Here is a 27231-nt window from a genome sequence, read left to right as displayed (position 1 = left end):
TAACATGTTAAAATAATTGTGCGGTTGGGAACTCTCAAGAACATCTTAATCCCACAAGGAAGCAAGTTTAATTTGTTTACTCTCAAGCTAAGTAAACTCTTGAAATCAAACATCTCATTTAGAACCTCATAGGATCACAAGAGAGTGTTTTTTAAGCACGGTCATTGATTTCCGCATCGTAGAAATAACTGAATAAAGAAAAAAGAATAGAAATGTAACTACTAACATGTATAGTTTTACAAAACTAAGTGCAGGACAAATTCTATTACAAACCAATATTTCAGTAATCAAAGAGAATCGATGTTTTCCTGTTTGGGGGAAGAATTAACCAGTTGAAAATTGGGCTCTCAGTCTCATGCCATACATTACCAGCCTTGATCTTATGAGAATATACTGTGCAAAATTAATTATACCATCACGTTTTACAGGCAGCGTTCCAAAATGTCAGATAAGGTTTTGCAGGGTTTTGTTTTGTTTTTAGCATTTTTTATAATATATGAATATTTTTTTTTAATTTTATTTTATTATTAGTTTCAAGTATATAGAACATTGGTTAGACATTTATATAGTTTAGAAAACGATCCCCCTGATTGCTTTTTCTCTTCTCTGGCTCTCCACCTAGTCATAATGCTAACTGCCGTGCTCCCCATTCCTGTGATCATCTCTCAGCTACTAATTTGTACTTCTTTAACCCTTCACCCCATTCTTCCAGTCCTCCAACCCCGCTCCCCTCTGGCCGTCACCAGATTGTCCTCTTATATTTGTGAGTCTGTTTTTGATTAGTTTGTTATTTTTGTTCCTTAGATTCTTTAGATTTTTGTGGTAAAAACATACTGACATAAAGTCATATTTGATTGCTCATTCAGAATTCCTCTCCAGATCATTAGGTCTTTGTGCCTAGTATCTCACAAACTTTTCTTTCTTCGAAGTATTTCAGATGTAGCTAATGTTCAGCTTACTTAAAAAAATAAAATTACACATTGCTTTGAGAAATTAAGGGACTTATGAATAGATAAATGTTTTTTGTCTCAGAAATAAGAATAATCTGATTATGTATGAGGTTTATCATGGACTCATTATCCTTCATCAGAAGAGTCTGACCTCACCTTCATGGTAGATCCCATTCTTCCTCAAATCCTGACTCTACCAAAACCAAACACTCTCCTTTACTTTTGGCCAAAACAATACCTTTCACTCAACATAGGCCTTTTAGGATATTTAGAGATTTCAACTTTGTGTCTGAGGGGGAAAAAAAAGGAATTATTTTCAGAGTGATGTGTTTTGCTGATCACTGTTAGATTATTTTTTAATTAGTATAGATATGTGAGAGATAAATAAAGGACTTCAATTTTTAAATTCATTATAATTTTTAAATGATCTTGTGTTAGTAGTAAATAAGTCTCATATTTATCTGGCACTGATTCAAATGTTTGTTTTGCTTTTTTTTTCTCATAAGTTCAATTTATTTCTTGTATGCTTCCTAACAGGGATTTACAAAAAAAAGTAAATCTCCTTTTCTGTTCTTTTTGCATATGATAGTATGTATGCTTTGATGAGATTCTATCATATACCAGTATTTTATTTTGTATACTCTCTATAAAAGGGTTCCCACCCCCCAGACCATGGACTGGTACCAGTCCGTGGCCTGTTAGGAAGGACACACAGCAGGAGGTGAGCAGCAGGAGAGGGAGCAAAGCTTTCATCTATACTTACAGCCGCTCTCCAGCACTAGCATCACCGCCTCAGTTCCACCTCAGATCATCAGGCATTAGATTATCATAGAACACCAGTGTCTGATACTAAAGAGGTTGTGGACCACTGCTCTATAAGGTTGTAATCGGCTTTTTATTGCTAGGCTAGTTCATCCTTATTTCTGGCAGCACTTGTTACTGTTTGCAGTTCTCAAAGAATGCATCTTGTACTTTTATTCTTCCCTTCCTTTTTTTTTCTGTTATTTCTCTTTCTCTTTTCTGCTGTGTTTTTATTTCTTTTGTATTGTTCTTTATTAGACCAAGAGTGCTCACTGGTGTTACATGACCACTCTGATGGAATTTAAAATTAAGAGCAAATGTCTGTGATTATAATCAGACTAGAATTACATCTGTAACTAGTTAAGAATTATCCTAATCTGAGTCTTTAAAATACAATTTTGTTTTTAAAATAATAATAATAATGAAGCAATATTTCAAAGGGAGGGGGGCAGACAGAATGCTGTGAATTAGAGGGTAGCGATCATACATTTAGTCCTACTATTAATTCGTAACTTACTGAGCCAAAATTTCAAAATATTAGTGGAACTCTCATAGCCATAAAGACCCAAAGAAGTTGAAGCCTATCTCACACACTTCCCCTTGGCAACCAAAATTTATATTTACACCACTTACTAGTTGTGTAACCCAGGGCATCTGTAAAATAGGACTAATTATATTACCTTACCTTTTCCTCATCTGTAAAATAGGACTAATTATATTACTTACCTCACAGAGTTGTAAAGTACCAAGAACAGTGTCTGACACATAATAAATGCCTAATAAGTGTTAAGTTTTGTTACGTTACAATATTATTATGGTAATATTGTTTTCTGCTGTAGTCCTCTTTTGTTCAGTACCTATATCAGTATTCAGAAAGAATTTACAAAATTTCTACACTGATGCTTCTGTCATTAAGGGAATATTTATGAATATCAGCCTTATAGTCTTACATGTGGATATAACCAGATTCATTTAAGTATCACTTTGGGAAACTTTCCTAGTTTTTTTCCCAGGTGAAGGTATATATAATAATTTGATAATAATATAATAACTGACATTTACTAAGTGTTACTGTGTGTCAAGTGATATTCTTAGCACTTCACATATATTAACTCATTTAATCCTTCCCATTGCACTATGAGATGTAGGTACCTTTTATTACAGATGAGGAAACTGAAATAGAGAAACTAAGTAACTTGCCTTTGCCTAGTAAATGACAGACGTGATACTTAAATCTACAATCCAGGCTCTTATCTGTTTGATTAATGACAATATAGCATACTGGTTAAAAGCACTAATTTTGAATCCTCTTTGCTTGAATACAAATCCTGGCTCTAACTCTTATTAGCTGTTGGACCCTGTGGGCAAGTTATTCAACCACTCTGTCCCTCAGTTTCCTCCTCTATAAAATAGAGTTCATTATAAAATCTACCTCAAAGGATTATTAAAAGGATTAAATGATTTACTATATCTAAAGCATTTAGAATTATGCCAGAAGAATTACTTAAACTATTTGACCACTATTTCTGTGTACTTACATATATACAGTTGAGATTATACATTTTTTAACAAAACACCATGAGCATTTCCACATATTTTTAAAAATTATAAACCAAAACTTTAGTTGGCTGTCCGTAGTGCTGGAAAACTACCATCAGCGTCCAACTGAGTGCCAGGTAGCAGATATGGCTTGGCCAGGCTCACCAGTTTGGGGTCAAAGCACAAGGTCTAGGATCTGGGTAGAGGAGTGATAGGACAGAGTCATGCAAGAACTGGTAGTTAGAATACAGGCAGCATATGGACCATTAAGATCTGAGGGCACAGACCAATAGCGAGAAATGGAGTCTGCCAATGAGTCATTTTAGAGAAACAAGTAGTTGCTGAAGGTGGAAGTCCAGTTGAAAGGCAAAACACATAGAGCAGGAAGCAGAAATTAAAATTAAAAGAAAATTAGATTTAGAAACGTTATGTAATTACTCATTGCTGCAAGAGTATACCGTCAAAACAGCCTACCGGCTGTATCTGCTATTACCTTTTTTCAGCTTTTGAGAGGGTCTCTTCTTCAGGGTCCTGACAGTTATCAAAGGATAATACTTTCCTCTATGATTGAAATATTTTAAACTCCATAATAGTATTTTATTTTAACTTTTAAGTGAATCAGTTGACAGTTCCTAATTTGAATAATAATAGTAGTTGAAACAGCTGCCAAAGAATTCTGCCTGTCTCATTTTTCTGGGGTAATAGAAAATGTAGATAGATAGTCATATAGATTTCATTTTTTGTATTTTTGATTAATTTTGAATAAATACTTAATTCTGTTTCTTGAGAAAAATTATTCTCTACATTTATTATTATTTTTTTTTACTATAAAAAGGAAGCCTTTATTTGACTTTGTGGAAATAATTGGAGACCACTTAAATGAGAACAAGCAAAGGCTACTTGTAGCCAGCCACCATCACTTACATTTGCCAGAGACTCAAAGGCAGGCAGGAGAATTTAAAAGATTTATAGTGGAGAAAAAAGGGAAGGCTTCAGATATGTTCAGATATGACTGGACATTGGATGTGGTCTATCTTAGAAGCAGGGCCTCCTATGTGTTTGGTCAGGGGAGGATATTTGGCTTTGTCTGATTGGTTCTACATTGGAAGTGGTAGTGAAGGGACAAAAGAAATGGGGAAGCTGACAGTTATTAAATCCTGACCATTTGGGGCCCATTGCTAGAGTTTGGCTTCCTGGACTAGTTGCTGCAGATTGTGGGTCAGAATTCTATTTTGTTTAATGGTCTGACCATTATCTGTTGTTCATTTGTATACAGTCACGTGCCACATGACGATGTTTCAGTCAATGACGGATTACATACACAATGGTGGTTGCATAAGATTACAATAGAACTGAAAAATTCCTATCACCTAGTGACGTCATAGCTGTCATTAATAGAGAGGAATGCTCATGGTTCATTATCTTCTTACAAGCAAATATATGATGAAAAAAATAAACAAAGCAAACCACCATGGACGTATTTCTGAAAGAGTGACACCTCCTCAAGAAGAGCCTCAGGCAGTTCCTTCAGGAAGTATTCCAAAAGAATGCACTGTTATCATAGGAGATGACAGCTCCATGTGTTTACTACCCCTAAAAACCTTCCAGTGGGACAAGATGAAAAGGTGTAAGACAGTGATATTGATGATCCTGACCTTGTGTATAGGCCTAAGCTAATGTGTATGTTTCTTAGTTTTTAGCAAAAAAAATAATTTTTTTAAATTAAAAACAGAAAGAAGCTTATAGAATAAGGATTTTTATAAAGAAATTTTTATAGCTGTACAATGTGTTTGTGTTTTAAGCTAAGTGTTATTACAGAAGTTGAAAAGTTAAATAATCAAAGTTTAAAAGGTTACAATAAGCTAAGGTTAATTTTTTATAAATAAAAATATTTTTATAAGTTTAGTGTAGCCTAAGTGTACAGTATTTATACAGTTACCTATAAAACAGTATGTTTTTTACACCAGCAGCAGCCTCATACATCTTGTTACTGCCTGTCTTGATTGCATTATCTTCTGTTTTCTTGATTTAATCCCATATTGTTTTATAAATTTAGTGTAGCTTAAGTGTACAGTGTTCATAAAGTCTACAATGGTGGACAGTAATGTCCTGGACCTTTACGATCACTGACTTAACCAGAGCAACTTCTAGTCCTGCAAGGTCCATTCATGGTAAAGGCCCTATACAGGTGTACCTTTTTTTATCTTTTATACCATATTTTTACTGTACCTTTCCTGTTTAGACATGATGCAAATACCATTGTTATAGTTGCCATATCCAGTACAGTAACATGCATACAGGCTTGTAACCTCTGAGCAATAGTCCATACCATATAACCTAGGTGTGTAGTAGGCTGTACCATCTAGGTTTGTGTAAGTATATTCTATGATGTTTGCACAAAGATGAAATCTCGTAACAACGCATTTCTTAGCACATATCCCTGTCATTAAGCAAACACACGACTGTATTCAGTCTCTCAACTTCATTCATTGAACCGAGGGAAAATGATTTGTTAAAATGATCAATCTTATTAGTCTTTACCAGAACGATTTTTTTCATGTCAAGGGTTTTTACCATAATAGAAACCAAGTAAACAATAATATTTATTCCTCTTCCCCAGAAATGAGTAGAAAGTGTGAAATCAGTTTTCAGCTAAACTTTATATAGGCCCTTTTCTTCAATCAGTATTTATTCCTAAAAGGTTGTATATTATAATAATATTAGGTATTTAATGCAATGAGCAAATGTTCTATCATGCTTTAATACCCTGTGGATATTGTAATTAAAATTTTGATTAATAACTTAAATGGATTTTTTCCCCAAATTTTAACTAAATGTTTCCTGCTTTATTATTATAAAAGATAGTTAGCTAGGTACCGCCTTCATTTCACCAAAAAGTCTCTAGTCATTATGTAAATCTTTAGGTTCATTATAAGGGATTTTGATAGAGATTTTTTTTTTAAGCTTTGGAAGCATGTGTTGCTAATTATTTCAAGGCTTTGATTCACTGAACTGCTTTTTATACATCCTTACTTATTCTTCAGTGTCTTTCTCCGGCTGCAATTGTAAAAAGTACCTTAAACTTTAAATTTCAACTCCAAGCAATTGGATTTTGTTTTAACGTAAATAAACCATACGGGTGTTGCCTTGGGTGATTCACAGCAGGAAACCTTTTGGGAAGTGTCGTGCTAAGGATAGAATCATTGCAATAGTCTTGAGCCTTTGGGCTTTCTAGTCACTTTCAGAGCTAAAACCTAAGAGGGAGGAGAAAGGCCTTCATTAATCAGCAGATGGAATTTCATTTAAATGAACCTGAGGGACCACAGAATTGCTCTATTAGATCTAAGTCTCTTCAAATTGGAAGCCAAATCCTGAGATGTGTACAGTGGTAGGCTTTTTCTGTTTACTATTGTAGACAAATCTGTATCTGGAAACAATAGAGGGCATTTTTCTTATTTCAGAGCAGTGGAGAGAGTAACTTGCTTTGTGTTTGGATGCAGTGTAAGAAGTGTTAGTAAAATTTAGCTTTCTAAATATTTCTGACCTGTAAGGATTTATAAATTCTTATAGTTAGGAATAAAGAGCATTTCTTAAGACTTGAACTTTGGTCGTTGGATAGGCTATATTGATAGGATTCTTGTATCCATGAGCAAAAAAGTATAATATATTCTGTGGGCTAGAATACAGGAATATATTTTATATATATATTAGTCATTAAAATCAGATTCTGCTGGTTATATGAATAATGGAGAAACTACATTTATAATTCTCATAGTTTTTTGGTAGACCTTTTGTCAAAAAATATTCACATAATTAAAAAAAAAATAAGGCACCAGATTTTTAAAAATCAACTTTTACAATTACCAGTAACACATGTAAATACAGGTGGCAATAAGTTGGTCTGCATGAGGCTCCATGCAGGAGTAATAGCTCCAATTACTGTCATAAATGTTTGTAATTGTATCTATTGCTTCCAGGCAATAAATGCTTTTTAATATAGTAAGGCCATAAATGTACATGCTGCTGTTGTTTAAACAAAATACAATTTTGAACAAATTTATCCTTGAAACACCTGCTATAATCAAAAAGAGGTGAATGCTATCAAAATAAACTGCCTAAATTAACTAGACATGCATTTTTAGAGCAGCCTGCGTGATTACTCAACTGCCACATCTCTCAGAGAATGAGGGAAAATATTCACTGATGGACTTGTACAAGCTAGCTTTCTTTAAAGGAGACTGCACAAAAAAAATTATTTTGGATTTTTGTATTATTTTAAAAATACAATGTTATTTTGTGGACTTAAAGTTGTATTCACAAGGTCAACTGTTTTTTTTTCCCTTTTTGGCATTTAGGTCATGAACAGATAATCAAGGTTTTGGGAAAGAATACTATGCTTAAAATTGTACATGAAAAATACTGCAAAGGGGTGGAGAAAACCCCAGCCATCCTTAAGAAACTGGAAAAGATTTTTAGCTGCTTCTGTTAGTCTTGTTGAACATTTAGGATACTCTGTATTTATAGACAGTTGATGATGCCTTCCTTCCCTATTTACCTTAAGTGTGATAAATGTTTCACCTGGATCAGAGAGAGGTTTCATTTATGCCCAGTAAAAATAGGAGAACAAGTGTTTGTGCTTCAGAGATTATTATCAGCTCCAACTAAAGAGCATCAACAGTGGTAGCAGATTTTAAGGAAATAACTAATAAAGTCTGCATGTTACATATATACTGCAGTAGGAAGTTACTAATGCCTCACGGCAAATATACCTCGAATAGACATTTGTGATTGAGAGCATTGAATTAATACATATTGATTATAATTAAAATTTCTAGACTACCTAAATATTTCATTATTGCAAAGTATGATTTAATGTTTCTTTTAAATTACTTAATAGAAAATGTGAATTGAAGCAAAAACAATTTGTCTTGTGGACCTCCCTATAAAATGTACTTTTTAATTGGCTTGATTCATTTTTCCGATCAATGATATTAGAGTAGTTCTCACTATCACTGTGTTTTATTACAGATTTCTTAGTATTTGGACAGATTTTACTCCCATAGTCTTTATTCCATTATATTTGATTGTTTCCTTATGCCAAGGTAACAATTTGTGTTTTTTGGCTTTTCACATACACAGACGACTTTACTTATTTTTTCAGTTTTTGGTTTTTTTTTTTTTTTTGAATATGAGATCAAAGTTTTGATTAGTAGATTCTTAAAGTTGAGATGGACTGTCAAGGTCATCCCTTCCAACTATCCACCATGGTTACTCAGTATCCTATGGAATAACTATATCCTGATTTGGCCTAAGAGTATTCCTGCATTCCCAGAAGGAGGGACCCCATTCGTTCCCTGTCTGCCTTGCCAAATCTGGGCTTGTAACTTTATATAAAGTCCGGAAACCCTCACTCAGAAGATTCGTGGTCATATAAAAGAGGTGTGGTTGGAGTAAGCACGAATAAGTCTGAATAAATGTATGAAAATGCTTTAGTAACAGCTGGTAGTCAGTAAAGGTAGTCAGCACATTTTAGAAATATAATTATTTAACAAAGTATTTTATTTGGAAATTATGAATCTCCATTCTCAGTTCAGTTACAAGCAAGTGTAAGAACACTGTGATTGTTATGAGAGCTTTTGCTTACCCTCTGTGCATATTGTCTTCTTTTTTTCTACAAGAGGAATATCTAGAAAGCAAGAACTTTCTTGAGAAAACACATATTTCCAGTAATCATGATTCCTAACACCCCCTGCAATAAATATGCATATAACACATACCACACACACATATTCAACTTTTCTTAAGTTGTATGTTCAGTTCTTTGAATGCTTATAAAGAAAAATCATGCTTTCACACTACAAGGGTGTACCACAGAAGACTTTAACCTGCTGGCAATAAAAGAAAAATGTCCCATTTAAAAATTCAGGGAAGCCACAATCTGTAAATATTCCACAACCTGATAGGCATTTTTCATTAAGAAAGTAATTCAGTCTCATGAAAAAGTTATTTAATTTAATGGACATCTCACTCTCTCACACACACAATCACACACACGCAAATACATGCACAAATGTGAGCAGTAATGAAGATGAAAATTAACAAAAGAAGAGATTGCAAAACTGCTTGTGCGAAGTGACAGAAAGAGAATACAGATAACGTTCTGTTACTAGGAAAGGGAATGATCTCGTGGAGGAGGAAAACGTGTGCCACTCATATCCTTGCAGAAAGCAGGATAAATTATCAACCTGTCCCAAAAATATTTGCTAGTGACCTTAGACATACACGACTCCTATCAAGTTATCTTCTCTGCTTCTTCCACCAAACCTGATTTCCTGCCCTCAGATTTCCAAAGAATTTTATCATTGACTCACCCATGGGTAGGATGGATACTAAGCATGTCACAGAAACATTAGTGTTCCGTATTGAAATCTTGAGAGCGATCGTTCTTGGACTGCAGCTCACTTTTGGCACTACCTCTCTACCACTGCAGCTACAGTTATAATTTGAATTACTAAGTTTCTCTCCCTGTGGATGAAACAGAGATCAACTCTTCAGATCCCTTTATAAGCAAGGATTTGCTATCTAGCCACAAAGACTATGGTCAGGTTAGTAGACAACTTCCAGCTATATGTTTCTACAGTGGCAAAGAGCTGCCTAACCCAAGGTCATGCATATCCTTCCAGCGTAGCCCACATCTGGGCTTATGGGAGTCATTTCTATAAAGTTGGAGGCTATTATAAATATTGCTGCTTTGAAAATTCTTATATGTATCTTTTGGTAAATATATGTGCACATTTCTACTGGAATTTCTACAAGGAGTGGAATCGCTAGGTCATAATGTATGTATATGTTCAGCTTTAGCAGACCCTGCCAAATAGTTTTCGAAAATATTTATACAAATTTATACTCCTCTCAGGAGTGTGTGAAAGTTCCATTTGCTCCACATCTTTATTAACATTCAGTATTGTTTTTTTAGTCATCATAGTAGATATGTTGTGACATTTCATTGTCATTTTAATTCGCATTTCCCTGATTACCAGTGAAGTTGAGCCCCTTTCCATATGTTTATTTGGCATTTGGATATCCTCTTTTGCTATTGAGTTAATCCGCTTTTTCTTTTGATTATAGAAGTTCTTTATATATCTTGGGTGTGGGTCCTTTGTCTGATATATGTATTGTAAATATTTACTCATTAACTTATCTTTTCACTCTTATTGGTGTATTATGATAAACAGTGGCTTAATTTTAATGTACTCAAAATGATCTTTTTTAAGGGAGGAGTATTGCTAATATATATGTTTTATTTAAGAATCTTTGTTTACCCCAATGTTATGAATATATTCTCCTATGTTTTCTTTTTGAATCTTTATTGTTTTACTTTTTGCATTGACATTTGCAATGCATCTGACTTTGATTCTTATATATGGTATGAGGTAGAACTTAAGGTTTATTTGGTTTTCATATGTATATGCAACTGACCCAGTTTATCAAAAAGGTGATCCTTTCACCAGGGCACTGTTTTGTCATAAAAAGCAAGAATGTATGTGTGAGTCTGTATTTGGACTCTATTTTATTACATTGGTCTATTTGTTGTATTTCGATGCTATTCAGTATGGTACTTTTAGATTTTATTTTCTCTTTATCTGTTGCTTATATATAAAAATGCAATTCTCCGTGTGTGTGTGTGTGTGTGTGTGTGTACATACACACATCTCCAGCAAATTTGCTAAATTCACTTATTCATTCTAACCATAGACCTTTGGATTCTATTGCATTTTTTGTTTGTATAATTATATTATCTGCAAATAACATCAGTCTTCTTTCTTTCTTTATAAGCTTTATTCCTTTTATTTCTTATCTGATATACTGGTTAAGAAGTCTATGCTGGATATAAATGGCATTAGCAAGGGAAAAAGCTTTCAGAATTTCAATTTTACCATTAAGTTTGATGTTAGTTTTATGATTTTTATAACTATTCTTTAATAGATTCAGTAACCTCCTTTTTGTTCATAGTTTGCTAAGAGTTATTATTATGAATGGATGTTAAATTTTTCAAATGATGATGTGGTTCCGTAGTGTAGTGGTTAGCACATCTGCTTTATATGCAGAAGGTCCTGGGTTCATGCCCCAGTGGAGCAATGGTCCATGGTCTACAGCCATGCCACTCTGAACAAGCCCAATGTCTGATCTTGGAAGCTAAGCAGGGTCAGTCCTGGTTAGTACTTGGATGGGAGACCACCTAGGAAGACCAGGTGCTGTAGGCATAAATAATAATAAATAATAAATTTTTTTTAAAAAAAGGAAAATTTTTCAAATGACTTTTTTTCTTCACCTGTTGTGGTGATCATATGATTTACTTCCTTTTTTTCTCACTTCTCATGGTGGATTATATTGACTGATTTTTGAGTAACCTTACATTTTGTAATAAATGCAACTTAATCCTGATATATTAGTCTTTATATTTTACTGAAACCAATTTGTTGATATTTTATTAAGGATTTTTATATCTATGTTTGTAAAACGTATTGATCTGTAATTCTTGTTTTTTTAGATGTCTTTGTCAAGTTTCAGTGTAATGCTATGCGGACCTTATAAAACAAGTTAGCAGTTGCTCTCCCTTTTTTTCTGTTCTCTGTTAGAGTTTATATAAAGTTACTATTTCTTTCTTGAATATTTGAGAAAATTCACTGGTGACGCTATCAGGGTCCAGCTATTTTTTTGAGAAAGTTTTTAATTACATGTTTGTCTTAAAATGTTTTAAATTCATTTTTTATTACATAATTGATATATAAATACATTGTTATAAAAATGCAAATATTACAGATAAAACTAAGGTGTTCCTTTAGCCATCACTCCCTTAAAAATTTTAATTATACTTTGCTACATTTCATTAGGGAAATGGTATGATATAGCAAATTTGGGCTCTACCATAGTTTTGCCTATGTGAACCTGGACAGTCTACTTAAAAGTAGGTCAATTCCTCATCTTAGTATAGTTTTTAAGAGAATTATGTGATGATGTATGGAAAGTACTTCTTAGCTTAGTGTCTGATATATACTAAGCATTCCTGAAAATTAATACTGAAGTTGTTATCAGACTTAAAAAGATCTCAGAATGGATGTGACTATTGGGGGACTACTCTATAACCAAGGCAGGAACTAGAAAAGGTTTCTGGTAGCCAAAATAGATATCACAAAAAGTATGTACTTAAAGCTCATGCATATTATTTATAGGAGAGTACTCATATATAAATCCTTCTTTGGAACTTATGTATACTTGTTTTAGAGATTATTCTAACAAGGTTGACTATCCAGATTGTTCATCCACAGAAGATTAGACATGGCAGACCTCCTGTAGTATCTATGCTTTAGCAAAACAGCCAAACTAAGAAACATTTATTTAATGTGCAAGCTTGAACTTGGGAGTTGTCAGTTTCTCATGCTCCTTATTGAAACTGGGTGACAAAGTAGGAAAATGAATGAGAAAGCTTGTGTAATGGAAAATCTGTGAGAGAAAGAGCACTGGGTTTCCTATTTATTTTGTGATTGACAGTGGAAAAATCACAGAACCTCAATTTGTTGCCCAGTCTACAAAATGGGGGTACAGGATTTCCTCCCCAGAGTGATCTTGAAAATCTTTAAAGAAAGAGAATTCAGAGTTGAAACAAAGACCTAAGGAAAGAAATGGGGTTAGGCACCTTAAATGAAGGAAGTCCATAAAAGCCCTTGTAAATATTTTTGTAGTCACTAAAAAAGACTGTAAAAACAGAACTTTGAATTAAGATTCTATTAAGTATTCATAACAGAATTGAGGAAGGAGCATTAAGAATAGAGAAGAAAAATAAGATAGATGGCAGAAGTAACATTTTTGTGATATAAGCAATTCAAGACACGTGAGAGCCTTGGGACCCTGCTCCTGCTCTTGGGGGCTAGAGCGAAAGGGGCCAATAGACCCAGGAATTGCTAGAGTCTGCTCTGGCATGGACTTCTGAGCCCAGGAAGAAATGTCCCAGTACACACTTTTTTCTATCAAGAGTCCTTTGGTACTCCATCCCTCCACACATAAAGAAGCTCAAACTTGGGAGAATGACACTGACAGTTTGACATTTTACAGGTTGTAAATTAGTAAAATTTATACACAGATATAAGTCCCATTTGCCATCCCTAGCTTATGTTTCAGTCTCTCCCTGCAGATTCAGAGAGGAGCTTTGAGCCTTGCATTGATGATCTAGATAAAGAAACAAAATGTCTCTGTATATGCAAGGGAAATCAGCCAGTTGTTGTTCATTGAACTAAAACCCAGAGAGCCACATAGTCTTGACATCACCTTAACAGCTGAAACTAAATTTCATACATTTGGATTTTATGGTATACCGTGAATCACCATCTGCAGATATATCATCACAGTTCTCCAGTTTCTGAAAAGGGAGCTATATAATTTGGCACTAAAGAATTTGGAGTGGAGAGGGAGTTATGGTTATAATACCTTTGCAATCTACCTCACTAGTAATGAGGATAATTATTTATGATATTTTATATGAAAGCGTTTTGAAAAGTAGAAAGTCTAAAGAAATGATGTTCTGTATCATTATTAGTCTTCTCATTTCCATAGAGAGGAGAAATGGTGCTTAATGGACATATTTAGAGCACTTTGGAATACGTGACCAGTAAACTCCAGTGGCCAATGAGGTCTCACTTGATATATACTAAAAAGAATTCTTGATTTACCGTAGATTTCCTTTCAGTAATTCATTTTATCACAAAGAAAAGCAGCATATAATATGTGGAGAATACACTGGCTTGGGAGTACTTTCCATTTTTCAGACACAAAACTTTGGAAAGGTTGTTTAACCTATCTGATTCTTGGTTTTTCTCCTATAAAATATACTTATATAGTCAGTTTTTCTGTGTCACAAATAACCCCTAACTCACAGTAGTTTACAATAATAACACATTATTTTCACTCAAGATATGTGTCTGCTGATGTGTAGCTCAGCTGCAGCTCTACTCCACCTGTATTCCATGTTTCTCATTCCCAGACCCAGACTGAAAGGGTACCCTTATGTCGGTCATGCCTATTATCATGGCTGAAAGAAAGGGCAGGGGAGCTGGTGGATGCCTCTTACAGTTTCTGCATAGTCCTAGCATGGGCCAGGTCCACCATCATTCCACTGGTCAAAGAGAATCACATGGCCAAGGCCAGCACCAATGTAGCAGGGAATTATATATTCCTCCCAGAACCAGCCAGCAAATCACAAGAGACAAGGGTAGAGGTGAAAAAGAAGGGACAAAAATACCTACTTAGCAATCTAAACCTTTGTGAGTATTAAATAAAGGGGGGTGTTATAAAAGTGTGTTGTAACCTAATGGATTCTCTACAAATGTAAGATTCATTATCATTGTTGAACAAGTCTTCGTATATCATTAAAACCCATTCATTCTTACCACAAACCTTTATAAAGTTTTTAACCATCTCAATTGTAGTTTTTTAAAAGCTATGTATTTTGCCTTTTTATATTCATGTTTTTAAAATATTACAAGTATAATCACATATATTTTCTACTATATAGCTTTTTTAAAACTATATTAAACCTCCTTTTAGAAAAACTATATTAAACCCCTTTCAAGAACTCCTTGGGCATCCAGAAGGTTGTTGACTTTTTTTCCCCTTCTGGTTAAAGTGATAAAATTGTCTTGTAAGAAATTTGGAAAATTTTGGAAGGATAAAGAAGAAATTTAAAACATTCAAATCCCTGTCTTCATGCACACACAGAGTAACATACAAATATACACAAACACTAATTTTTACTAAATCGGTCACCTAATGGATATATTTTTGGGAATGTTTTTCCACTTTACTATATGCTGTTAGCATGCATTTTTGCTGATTATTAAATATTTTTTTAAAACATGAATTTAACATTTTAATATGCAGTATTAATAAAATATGCAATATATATAATTATGAAGCCCAATAATAAAGCAAACACTCACGAACCCACTACACTACCTAACTTGAGAAGCAGACCATTACAAGAAGCAGACCATTACCCTTGAAGTTACCTGTGTGTTCTTCTGGTGCCACCCCTTCCCACCCATGGGCAAGTTTGTATATTGTCATTAGCTTTTTTTTTTAAGGTTTTCACATTTGTATCTCCAAACAGTGTATCATTGTGTTTTGCTAGGTGTAGCTCTTTATAAAAATGGTATACTGAATTATTTTTAGTGGTGAATATTGCAAAATTAGTTTTTTATTTAACTGTCCTCTACTGTTAAATATTTAGAGAGTTTTCTGCTAGTTTACTTTTACAAAGAACTTATACATCAATCTTTATGTTTATACACAATTCCTTGGAATAATTTCTAGAGATGACATTGCTGGGTTAAAGAGTAAGAACACTTGTAAGGCTTCTTTTAAAACTGTACATCAGAAAATGTGTCTCTCGAATATTTTAATAAAACGAACATTCAGATTTGCATGACAGATATTTATAAATCATTACTAGTTTTCCATTTTAAAAGGCAATAAGAATACCCAAATGTTTCAGTGGCTTATCAAATTAAAAAGTCCAAAACCAAATTCCTCATATGTCTGACTCCCTACAATCTATTCTGTTCTGTCACACCGTGATACTTCTATCCTGGTTCCTAAGGCTGGAAACCTTAAAGACACCTTCTCTCTTCTTCAACTCCTCTTCAGCTTCGCACATTTCCTCTCAGTCAGTCCTCAGGTCCTGCAAGTTCTGTTTCTATATACTGTCCTTGAATCCATCCTTTCCCTTTCATTCTTATAAGCACTGCTCTAATTAAAACCCTCCTAACCTATCACTTAGACCATTATACAGCCTCTTAACTGGTCCCTACCTCTTTGTAGTCTCTTGCCTCTCTAATCAGCCCTTCATTCTATTACTTTCTCAAAACACAGACTTGTCTTTAAAACTGATACTAAAAATCTCTGCTATTATCCATTATCCACATGATAAAATCCATACTCCTTAGTTAAAGCCCTTGATCTAATTTAATTTAACCTTCCTCTCCAGCTTTGTTTCCTCTTGATTCATCCTTTCCTCCCCACCCAACCCCAAGAAATTTGTGTTTTATATTCTAGCCAGTCTAGGCTACTGTTCCATGTGTATTTTCCTGTTTTTCCTTGTTCTTATTACTTCCCCAGCCTAAAGTACCCTTTCTCTTCTACCCTCCTTGTAGAAATGCTATTCATGCTTTAAGGTTCCACTGAAATGCCAGCTCCCCTATGGAGTTTAACATCGATGTAAGTTATCATAGTTATACATAGATGAGTCAGGCATGTTCACTTCTCTTGAAATACTTTGAATGTCAAAACATGAAAAAAGTACTTTTTACATTTGCTGGGTAGAAAAAGCATAACGAACTATTTTAAACACATCAATTACAATAAATAAAAATCTGTATAAAAATATATGTATACATATGTGTGATATATATATAATACAAACACACACGCATATATGGGCAGAGGCAGAGACTGATAGGAATACTTGAATTTACTGTTTATTAAGCTTCTGAAATTCTTTTCGGAATGAGGCAGGATGAGTACTTTTTTATAAAATGATTTGTAAAAATTAATTATAAAATGATACTTGTCAGGTTCATTTTCTTTCATGAAGATACTTGCTTGGGCTTAAACAGGTGTCCATTTTGAGGCTTAACCATATTTAACTCAGTTGCAGGAAGCTCGCCAGTTACTTATCTTCTCTGTTTCAGAGTTGACTGGCCGAGTTGGAAGGAGCTGTTTCCTGGCCAGATTTGTCTAGTCAGAGTCACAGGTGGTCAACAGTCTGAGCAACTCTAAAATGAAAGCATTGCATTAGATAACTAAAATGGACGAATAGATGATCTTTAAGGTCCTTTGCAGCTCTCATATTCTGAGACACCTTTTGTTCATGAGACAGAAAAGTGCTTGAGGACAAAGGAAAGTGCCGATATATTCTCTACTCTAGCATCTTCACTGGTGCCAAGTAGCCAATTGCTCCTTTTATTAACTCCATACTGCCAAAATGAATTGTGTGGGAATTAGTACATTTGTCTTCTGATACAGGTTACCACTACCAGTGTACCCTTTTCTGTCACTGGGCGTCTGCTTACTTATCTGTAAAATGATAAAGGTGAGACCAGATGCTTTGAGAGATTCTTTGCAGCTTTACTATAATTTTATAATTGGTATGTGTGAAGTATTCAAGGATTTTTTTTTGCCTTATGATCAGTCACTAGCCCATGTTTCAAAGTTAAGAAAACTTTTTAGTAGAAGGAGACTATTCACAAAATACTATTCTCTACATAAAATACTGTAGATAGCAAAGTGGAGCAACAGGGTATGCAAATGGATATGTGTGATTGAGGAATATCCTGATTCTACCACTTACTTCACCTTACCATAATATATTTTCCCTTATGATGGATATTTCTCAAGTGTTAAAATTGTTACCTTTTAGTAATGTAAACCAACATATTGTGAAGATGTGTAGAAAATTAAAACATTGAGTAGATTTCAAATATGCACACTAATTCAGGTCAGTCTAGTAGTAGTACAATATATCTCAAAATATGTGAACTCTAATAATCATTATAGACTTCCTTTCTTAAGAAGGAGACTCCAAAATCTTACTGAAGAAGAGGGTTAATTTCCAAGGGACAAACTAATATTTGATATATGAGACTTGGTTCCATAGTTGCTTCTGGCAAACATAATTGTTACTGCTTAAACAAGTATTTCTTTTCTAGTAATTAGATTTTTTTTTTTCATTTTGTTGAGTAGTCATAAATATTAACCACCAGCGGTGCAGGAATAATTTATATTCAAATTGTCAGACATCACTCTGTGAACACATAAAATAATTTACATTTATTTAGAACCTTTTATCCTAAAGTGCTCTACACATATTTCTTTATAATCTGATTGCAAGCTATATATATAGGACTCTCCCACCTGAAATAGGGCAGCAACAAAAGTAATTAAAATAAAGGATACAACTTCAAAAAAGGAGAGGAAAGAAGGAAATGTAGTATTTTTTACTTGTTCTATATGCTCTTATGCCTATAGGATTGGAGAATCCATGTTGACCAAATGCACCAGCACAAAAGTGGTATTGAGTCTGCTCTAAAGGAGACCAAGGTATTTGAATTACTTCAGATGAATCAATGTACATTTACTCATCTGTGGAACACGTATTAAGGGGGAACGTGAAAGAAAAAAAGACCCAATCCTTGCCTTTGAGGAGCTTACTGATCGAATGTATCATATTACATTTCAACAGCCCTAACACTTAAATCAACTAAAGAAAGGTAACTTTATATAAAAATGCTATAATACACATTATATGACATATGTTAGATACGGAATATATTTGTATATGTATATCAGAGAGAACATTTCATCAGTCTTTCCTCTCTGAATCCTAAGAGATAACAGAGCACCAGGCCAACCATGCCCAGAATCTACAGCTTCCCTAGGCTTGCTGCCCTGCCTTAAAGGACTTTTGGAGGATACCACAGAGAAGCAAAATTATAATGAGAAGTTATAGGTCCCAAGCTAGAGCTATAAGTTTAATGATCCACTTCCAACTGGAATATTCAGCCATCTTTGAATTGTGCTACAAGGAAGTCATGTTATTCCCTTATCTACTTCAATTATGAACTTCATTTAAGCAAATTCCACTCACATCCACTTTAGATATGCATAAAAACAAATAAATTGACTAATGCTACCAGGTGCTTTTTTATTTTAACATTTTGCACAGCGCGACTAAAATATTTCTCATTGCATACTTCTATTGCTATTGAAAATTTCAAACTATCTTCTTTTTTACAAATGGTGGATAATTTGTGGGATGGATTGAGGGAGATTTAACCCATTTTAAACTATTTTTGAAAAATATATTTGTGAATTCTTTTATCTAATAAAATCCCATGGAATTTCTAGGGATTTTTGGACAAACTCCATAATGAAATTACTAGGACTCTGGAAAAGATTGGCAGCCGAGAAAAGTACATCAACAATCAGCTTGAGCACTTGGTTCAGGAATATCGTGCAGCTCAAGCTCAGCTGAGTGAGGTAACTTAAGAATGCTATCCAGAGATTTATTCTAATTTATGACCCTAATCCCTAAATTTGACATAGCACTTTTCATTGGAGAATTGTGAAATATGTTTCATAAACAGCAGTACAGTCGGTCCTCACTTAATGTTGTTGATAGCCTGGAAACTGCAATTTTAAGGAGAACGACATATAATGAAACCAGTTTTACCATATTGGCTAATTGATATACAGAAATATGCCATAGGAACTTAGCTCTTGTTTATTTTAGTTAGACTGTGGTAAAATTAGTCGAAGTCATAATTTCCAAAAACCTATCGATGGACAACGTTAAGTGAGGACTTACTGTACATCGATTCTCTGCCCACTTTAGGAAGCCAAGTGAGGCAATAGAACTTGTTATTTCCATTTTACATGGGATAGAAATTATATCCCAGAAGTCTTTAAATGCATTTCTTTATTTGATTTAAATAAATGAAGGCATATATTGTTGGGGAACATGCCTTAGGACAGAAACAGAATGTCAGGACACCTAGTTTTGTTTCTAAGTCTGCTGTCAACTTACCGTATGAGTAGGAGGAAGAAAAATAGTATGCATTTACATGTGTCAGAAGGAAAAGACATCCCTGCCATAATGGCTTACAACCCTATAATAAAGAATATGAAAGCAAGACACCTTGAAAGACAAGCAGTTTAATTAATTAAATGAGCAAACTTTTTAATCCTTTTAAAATTTTAGAACCTCAACCAAAAAGTAAAATCTTCAGCCTTTGAAAGGAGCAATTTTTTGTCGCAGCAATGGGGATAGAAACGCTTTCCTCTGGGATTTATGCTTCCTTTCCTGATGCTGAAGACCAGTAAGAACACTTGGAAATGGCAGTTGAAGACATATTTAATTTTTCTTTCAGTAGACAAGGTTAGAAGAAGAAAAAATGGAAGTAAACTTGAGATACCTCTGTATTTTCAGTTCTCAAAAACCAAACAGAAAGTAATCTTCACTTTTTTTTGTTATCTTTTTATTTGCTCATGTACACATCTACTTATGGATATTTTTACTTTTACAATGCTGTAAAAGCTTCTACTTAAAGCCACCAAAGTCTCAAACTTTGACATTAAATATCAAAATAATAAACTTTGATTGTTAGATTAGTTCTCAAGAGTATATTCCATACTGTCATACTGTTTGTTAATCCTTATTAATTGCTGATCCTGATGCTCTATTATGATTGATTTTTTAGAACTGGTTTTCTCTGCATAGCATGCAAATTAGATCAGCTAAGAGCCACTCTCCTAAACTGTTTAAGAATGGCTGAGGACAGTTTTTATTGTGCACCATGCCCATGCGAGTTACAGTCACTATATGAAGGTTAAGGTAGTTCATCATTTTATAGTGCTTCAGTTAAATACATGGTGCCTATTAGGAACATAAAATAGCCACAGTTAAATGTCACTTTCACAAATGTATTTACAGATGAGAGGAGCAATTGTCATAAAGTGATATGCAGAAATTGCAAACACAAAGAGGTCACATTTAAGTAATCTGCTTCTGTGCTGAATTTGTCATTAAACAAAATGTTTTCACCCTCAGGCAAAGGAGCGATACCAGCAAGGAAATGGCGGAGTGACTGAAAGGACAAGACTGCTGTCTGAGGTACACACCGTGTGCTCTTGCCAGCTTCTCACCTGTCAGCTGGGCCCAGCTGTTCAGAGCCTTGATGCTTTCTTTAATACTGCTACAACCATGGATTGTTTCAATAGTTGTTTCCTGTGGCTTTGAATCCTTTTCTTTAGGAGAAAATTCCTAATTTTCTTATCAATGAATCAGTTATGTATGTTTATACTACTAGTTTCCATAAAATGCCTGAAGTTGTTCTGTTAAATTCAACAAAAAACCTGCTGATAATATTCACAAATTCATAACTTCCTTAATTTTTTTAAACATAATAATTATAATTGATATTTAGAAGAGTAGATAAAACACTGGCTTAAATATCTATAACAAATTTTAGTGTTAGTCTACAAGATCTAAGATTTGTTTTTGATCGTTGTTAATAATTGTGAGTGATCCTGGGTATTTCTCTGTCTATAAATTGAGAGTAGCTTGTAACACTTTCTTTCTGAGAACTTCTGGAATATTTACCTATATCGTTGTATTTATTTTCATCATCTTGCAAGGGAAGGAGGACCTAATATATAATCTTATTTTTCATTAAAGAGCTGAGAGGAAAAAAAATACCTTATGTGAGATCAATAGCCAATGTGAGTCTAAAATTCACGATTATCTTTGATTACAATCCAGTATAATTATCACAGACTTTTTTATATAATAGAATTAAGCATCTTTTATAAATATTATTTAAGGTGTAAATAGTAATGTTAAAATACTAAAAATATGGCTTTAGAAATACTTAGACTCTAATCCTGTGGTGCTTCTAGTCAAATAAAACGTTATATAGAAGTAAAGTACTCATTTAGGTTGGGTAAATTAACACTTTAAAGGAGTCCAGGGAACCATTTAGTTCTTTTGGAATAGGTAGTTATCCTCAGTTGTAACATTTCAGGTGCTTGAAAAAAATTAATTTGCTTTACTTGGATGAGCACTTTGTTCCCAAGGAAGTTTTTACTCACCAGTATGATAAAAAATAAAACCTATTAAGTTATAATAATTATGGCTTAGTTCTAGATCATATCAAAAATTTTCAATTTTTTAAAGATAGTAGTTTTCACCCATATTAATACTAGCTTAGAATTTTGCTAATAACATTTGTATAATTTTGAGTATTTAGATGTATAATTTTGATTATGGTGTGGAGTACAGATAAGAGGCAATATGACAGCATAGTATGCCTCTTGGAGTTTATGGTTTGGATAGAGTAATTAGAATATTCTTATATAACCATATGGTATAAACATTATTTTTAGTGTCCTGCAGTGGCATATTCTCTCATAAAACTATAATATTAAAAAAGATATCTAGTATATCTTTGGAAAGCCAAAATCTTTTTAGAATTTTTATACTATTTTAATCAGTAACTCATTATTAGAGGCTGGCATGGTAGATGCTATAAGATAACTACAAGAGGTTTGAGTGCCTATAAAACAACAATTTAGATTGTTTTTATTCTATCCTGTTACCACCTGAGAAACTTAAAGAGAAAGTAATTTGGTGAAGTTTAACCCAAGGAGCACAATCAGAAGATAAAAAGCTTTGTATATCTGTGTACTTTATCTTATTATTCAGATTATGTCCAGAATACTCTTAATACCTTTATATCCCTTTATATATATATTATATCTAAATTAATTTTCTTAATACATCATTCAGAAATTTTTAATGTTAATTAAAATTCAGTGCTCATGAAAACTTTTTTTTTTTTCAATGAAAGGTTACAGAAGAACTAGAAAAGGTAAAGCAAGAAATGGAAGAAAAAGGAAGCAGTATGACTGATGGTGGTAAGCACACACTCATTTTAAGGAGAAAATGAGCAAGAAAAGATTATCCCTTCAAGAAATCTATTTAACAAAATGATATTAATAAATAGTCTGCTTTTTAAAATAAATTTGAGGAGAGCTACATGGTGCCAAAATGATGTCTGATAATCAGTATACTGTTTTCCTTATAAATCAGCTAGGAAGAGCCATTTTTTTTTACCTCAATTTAGGAATTTTTTATATTCATATTGTATTAATTCAGTAATAGAGTGGGGAATATTTAAATATGCACTTTGTTGTGCCAATTTTAAAAATTATTTTGTTCTGTTTTCATCAAATGAGCTTCATTATTCCATTTTATGTACAAAAGAGCACTAAGTGTATGCCCAAATTACGCAAAGGCAGTGATCTGATGACCTCTTTTTTTTTTCCCTCTTCCCCAGTAGACCTGACTGGGCAGAGGTCAAATAGGGAAGAATTAATAATCCTCTAGTAATCATCCTCCATCATGAGCTAGTTACTTTGACATGGCCCAGTGGTGATTGCCTAAGGCCCTTCTGTGCTCTAGAAAGATTTTTCTAATAGTATATACTGAGTGATCTTTCACAAAGAGGTGTGTAGCGGCTGTGCAGTATGTTTGAATGAGCCCATTATATCTCACAGATAATTCTTTTCTTTTTTTCATATTGTATCCCCTTTTCCCTCAGACAAATGTGCCAGCCCATAAAATATATATGTATGTATATATATATATAGAGAGAGAGAGAGAGAGAGAGAGAGAGCGCGCGTGTGCATGCGTGCGAGAGAGAAGGCATCCTTAAACACTCCCTTAGCAAGTCTCCCCAAGAAAAGACAGGAAGTTCAGCCTCAGTACTTCAAATACAATATTATTGCCCATCTTAAAAATCTTAGGTGTTTAAAATTCCACAGCAAAATATGTAAATGTCAGTAAGTTGTTGGCTGTGTTTTTAACCCTATTTTTGGCATAAGGCAAAGTGAGAGAAACTGTTATACAATTCTGTAACACAATGATACTCCAAATAAATATTTTTATTCCATGTTATTTTTATACCACAGCTCCTTTGGTGAAGATTAAACAGAGCTTAACAAAGCTGAAGCAAGAAACAGTTCAGATGGACATTAGAATCGGTGTTGTGGAACACACATTACTTCAATCAAAACTGAAGGAGAAGTCCAACATGACTAGGGACATGCATGCAACAATTATTCCAGAATCTGCAATGGGTTCTTATTAAAATATACAGTTTTTTTGTGCTTCTGATTAGTTGGTTTTTTTAATATCAAATCATATTTCACGTTGCATAGATTTCAAAACACAATTATACCTCTTAAAGCATGTCCAAAGGTATTTTTATATATACACACACATATTGTATCATGGTGATTATAGATAGTTAAAACCTTTAAATTGAACATATATTTAATAAAGTAATTAAAAAATTATCACTTTCAAAGAAGCTTTCAGTAATTGTTACATATGCTAAAGCCCCCAGCTGGTAGATCATTTTTCTTCTTATTCCTTGCATAAGGCAGTGTATATGACCCATGCTTTCTGTAGGTGCTGCTGCCGCCGTCACCACATTGACCTTTGCCACAAGCCTGGCCCCTTCAGTTTGGTCCACTTCTGCAGTTATCGCAAGTGCTTCTGCACCCAGAGGTAGCTAATGGCGGCTGAGGATTCTTTCCAGAAATCCAAACTAACATTACATCACCTTTACGGTTACCTAAAATTACATTTTTTAAAAAAGAGTAAGAAAAAACTTCAAATCCTATTACCATTTGAAGTTTATTATTTATCATGAGTATTTCATGACTTAAATGATTTTATATTTTCTATTAAGGCCACCTAATAAATAAGTAAATATTTCAGTCATGTTGACTCTGCTCCTATAGTGACAAAAAGGTATACACATATCTCAGTTCGACTTTTTTCTGTGATGTTAGCTATACTAAGGAATCATTTTGTAACTGAAGGAGAAATAGCAAGTCACACGCACGTCAGCCTCCTGGTACTGGTGATTGTTACTGACACATCTCACTGAGCAACTTAATAAACTGGGATTTCTAAATTGGGGGAATAAGCAATATCAGAGTGACCAGATTTAGAACTAGGGGAAACTGGCAGGTGAGCACAATCCAGAAGACAGCCCATGTTTATTTTTTTAAAAAGCTCGGGGGATAAATTTTGGTAAGAATACTGTATGTATAGAACAGCAAAAATAATAAAATTCCTTTCTCATTTTTATCCTAATATTTTTTACCTCAATTATTTTTCCTAGCCTTTACTTTCTAGACATATACTCTTAATACACACACACACACACACACACACACACCTCTTTTTCTTTCCTTCAAACTCCCAAGTTTAAATCAAAGAAAATCTGTATATAAACTATTGTTATTCAAAAAGGTAATGACCAACACAGTGGCAAATAAACTGGTTTATTTAATTTATAAAGAAGAGGAGGGGAAAATTCACCATGTGATATTAGGCACTTTGCAAAAGTCCAAAATTTTTCCCTTTATGGTCATTGCGAGAGGCCTAGTAGAGTGAAACCTAACTTTGATCCCCCAAGCTAACATTGATTCCCCCGGAATTTATTTGCGTAGATATTATCCTGGCTGAGCAGTTTTTTGATGAATTCAATCAATGCAGAGTACCCTTCTAGATAAATCAGAGCTCTCCATAAAATGTATTTTTGCTTAGAAGCAAAGTATACTCTTCATTTCATGCAAATGCACAATAATCCCAGAACTCTTTCAATGAGTAGTGTGAGCAGCCCATTTTTACTTCTCCAAAATAATCCAGTTTACTCAGTTTGATTTGGGTGCCCCTCCTCTCTGTTCTCACAGAACACTGTGAATACCTCTAATGCAAACATACTATACTGCATTGTAATTATTTTTTTTTTTTATTCTACCCTCTGTACTAGATTGATCTGCTTGAGGATTGGGAGAAATTCTTTTTAATTTCCATATTTATAGCCAAGTACCTAGCACATAGAGTGTGAGTAACTGAATGGGTGGATGAATGGCATTAAGCAGCTCCAGAATATCTCACGGCACCAATTCTATAGCATGGCAACTTTAATGACTGGGTTTTGACACAGTTACAAGATAGTAATTATAAATGATGGGTTCTTCCCCTGTGGTATTGGATTGGAATTGGAAGTATCAGTATGAACTTATGGTTTTTTCATATATAGAGGTTAATAGAAATATGGAAATAACTTTAAAAATACATGTATGCATATATACATTATTTACTAATCTTGTTATCTGAGAGTGCCTAGAAGCCCAGTAACAAAGAATACGTAGCACTCAGATCTTGGTTTAGAAATTTCCTTCTTTAAAATAAAAAAGCCGTCTCAGAAAAGTTACTGATTCCTGGGCTGGGGCAGAGAAAGCACAAGATGAGTCTGAAATATCTTGCTCGAAGAGAAAGTAAGCTCGAGGAATGGTGAGAAATGGCTGAAGGACACAGATTGTGGGGTATTCCACCAGCCAATGTAGGACAATTGAACATCAAAATAATTGTAGCAATACGTTATAACCCATAAAATAAAACAAGAAAACATGAGTTCATACAGATAGAACTAAATGAATAATCAATAGGAGAAGAGAAAGTTTTCCTTACAGTAGAACGACAACTAATAGAAAAGGAGTACTATATTTAGAAATCACCATCTGGTAACTACCATAATAGTCGTTGTTTTGGACAAGACTCATCAATGGATGCTAAAACTAGTAGGTGAAAGTTTAATGAAAAACAATATTTACATTATCTCAAAGTAAACTGTAACTTTAGTGAAACCTGGCAGACACCACTTTAATCAAAATTTAACATCACTACGTGAAACAAATAGACATCACATGTCTCCTGAAAAGGACACACACTTGTGTGGTTACCACTGAAAGCGCATAACCTCATCATGGGGAAACATCAGACAAATCCAGTGGAGGGACATTAGAGAAAGTGACCTCTATTCTTCAAAAATGATAAGGTCATCAAAAAAGAAAGACTGAGAAGCTCGCCCAAATTAAAGAAGACTAAAGAGAGGTTATTATAGATGCAACAAGTATTCCTAATTGGCCAGGAAAAATTTTTTTGTTATAAAGGACATTATTGAGACAACAGGTAAAATTTGAATAAGGTCTGTAGATTGGATAATAATAGTAAATCAATGTTAATCAGTGTGGTTATGTAAGAGAATATCCTTGCTTTTTAGAAATACACAGATATTTGGAGGTAAAGTAGCATCAGGTCAGCAATTTACTCTCAAATGGTTCAGTGAACGTGTGTGTATGTGTATATTCACACATGTATATAGAGAAAAGGAGAATAATAAAATGTGAATTGTTAGCATTTTGATCTGGAATAAAGATATATAGAAATCCATTGTACTATTTTACAATT

General features: G+C 33.8%; 1 protein-coding gene and 1 pseudogene across 1 annotated transcript in view; both read left to right on the top strand.

Annotated features, from left to right (window-relative positions):
• Positions 1–24257, top strand: part of IFT57 (intraflagellar transport 57) — a 48997-nt gene extending 24740 nt beyond the window's left edge. Inside the window, exons 7-11 of the mRNA XM_039856951.1 lie at positions 18369–18440; positions 19248–19379; positions 20950–21012; positions 22748–22814; positions 23871–24257. Of these exons, the coding sequence (XP_039712885.1) occupies positions 18369–18440; positions 19248–19379; positions 20950–21012; positions 22748–22814; positions 23871–24049 (513 nt within the window). The 3' untranslated portion in view covers positions 24050–24257. The remainder of the gene's footprint in view (positions 1–18368; positions 18441–19247; positions 19380–20949; positions 21013–22747; positions 22815–23870) is intronic.
• Positions 11439–11554, top strand: LOC120598194 (uncharacterized; annotated as a pseudogene).
• Positions 24258–27231: the final 2974 nt, after the last annotated feature.

The sequence above is a fragment of the Pteropus medius genome, unplaced genomic scaffold, assembly GCF_902729225.1.
Source record: "Pteropus medius unplaced genomic scaffold, Ma_sr-lr_union100, whole genome shotgun sequence".
NCBI lineage: Eukaryota > Metazoa > Chordata > Mammalia > Chiroptera > Pteropodidae > Pteropus > Pteropus medius.
This window is presented reverse-complemented; position numbering and strand designations above follow the sequence as displayed.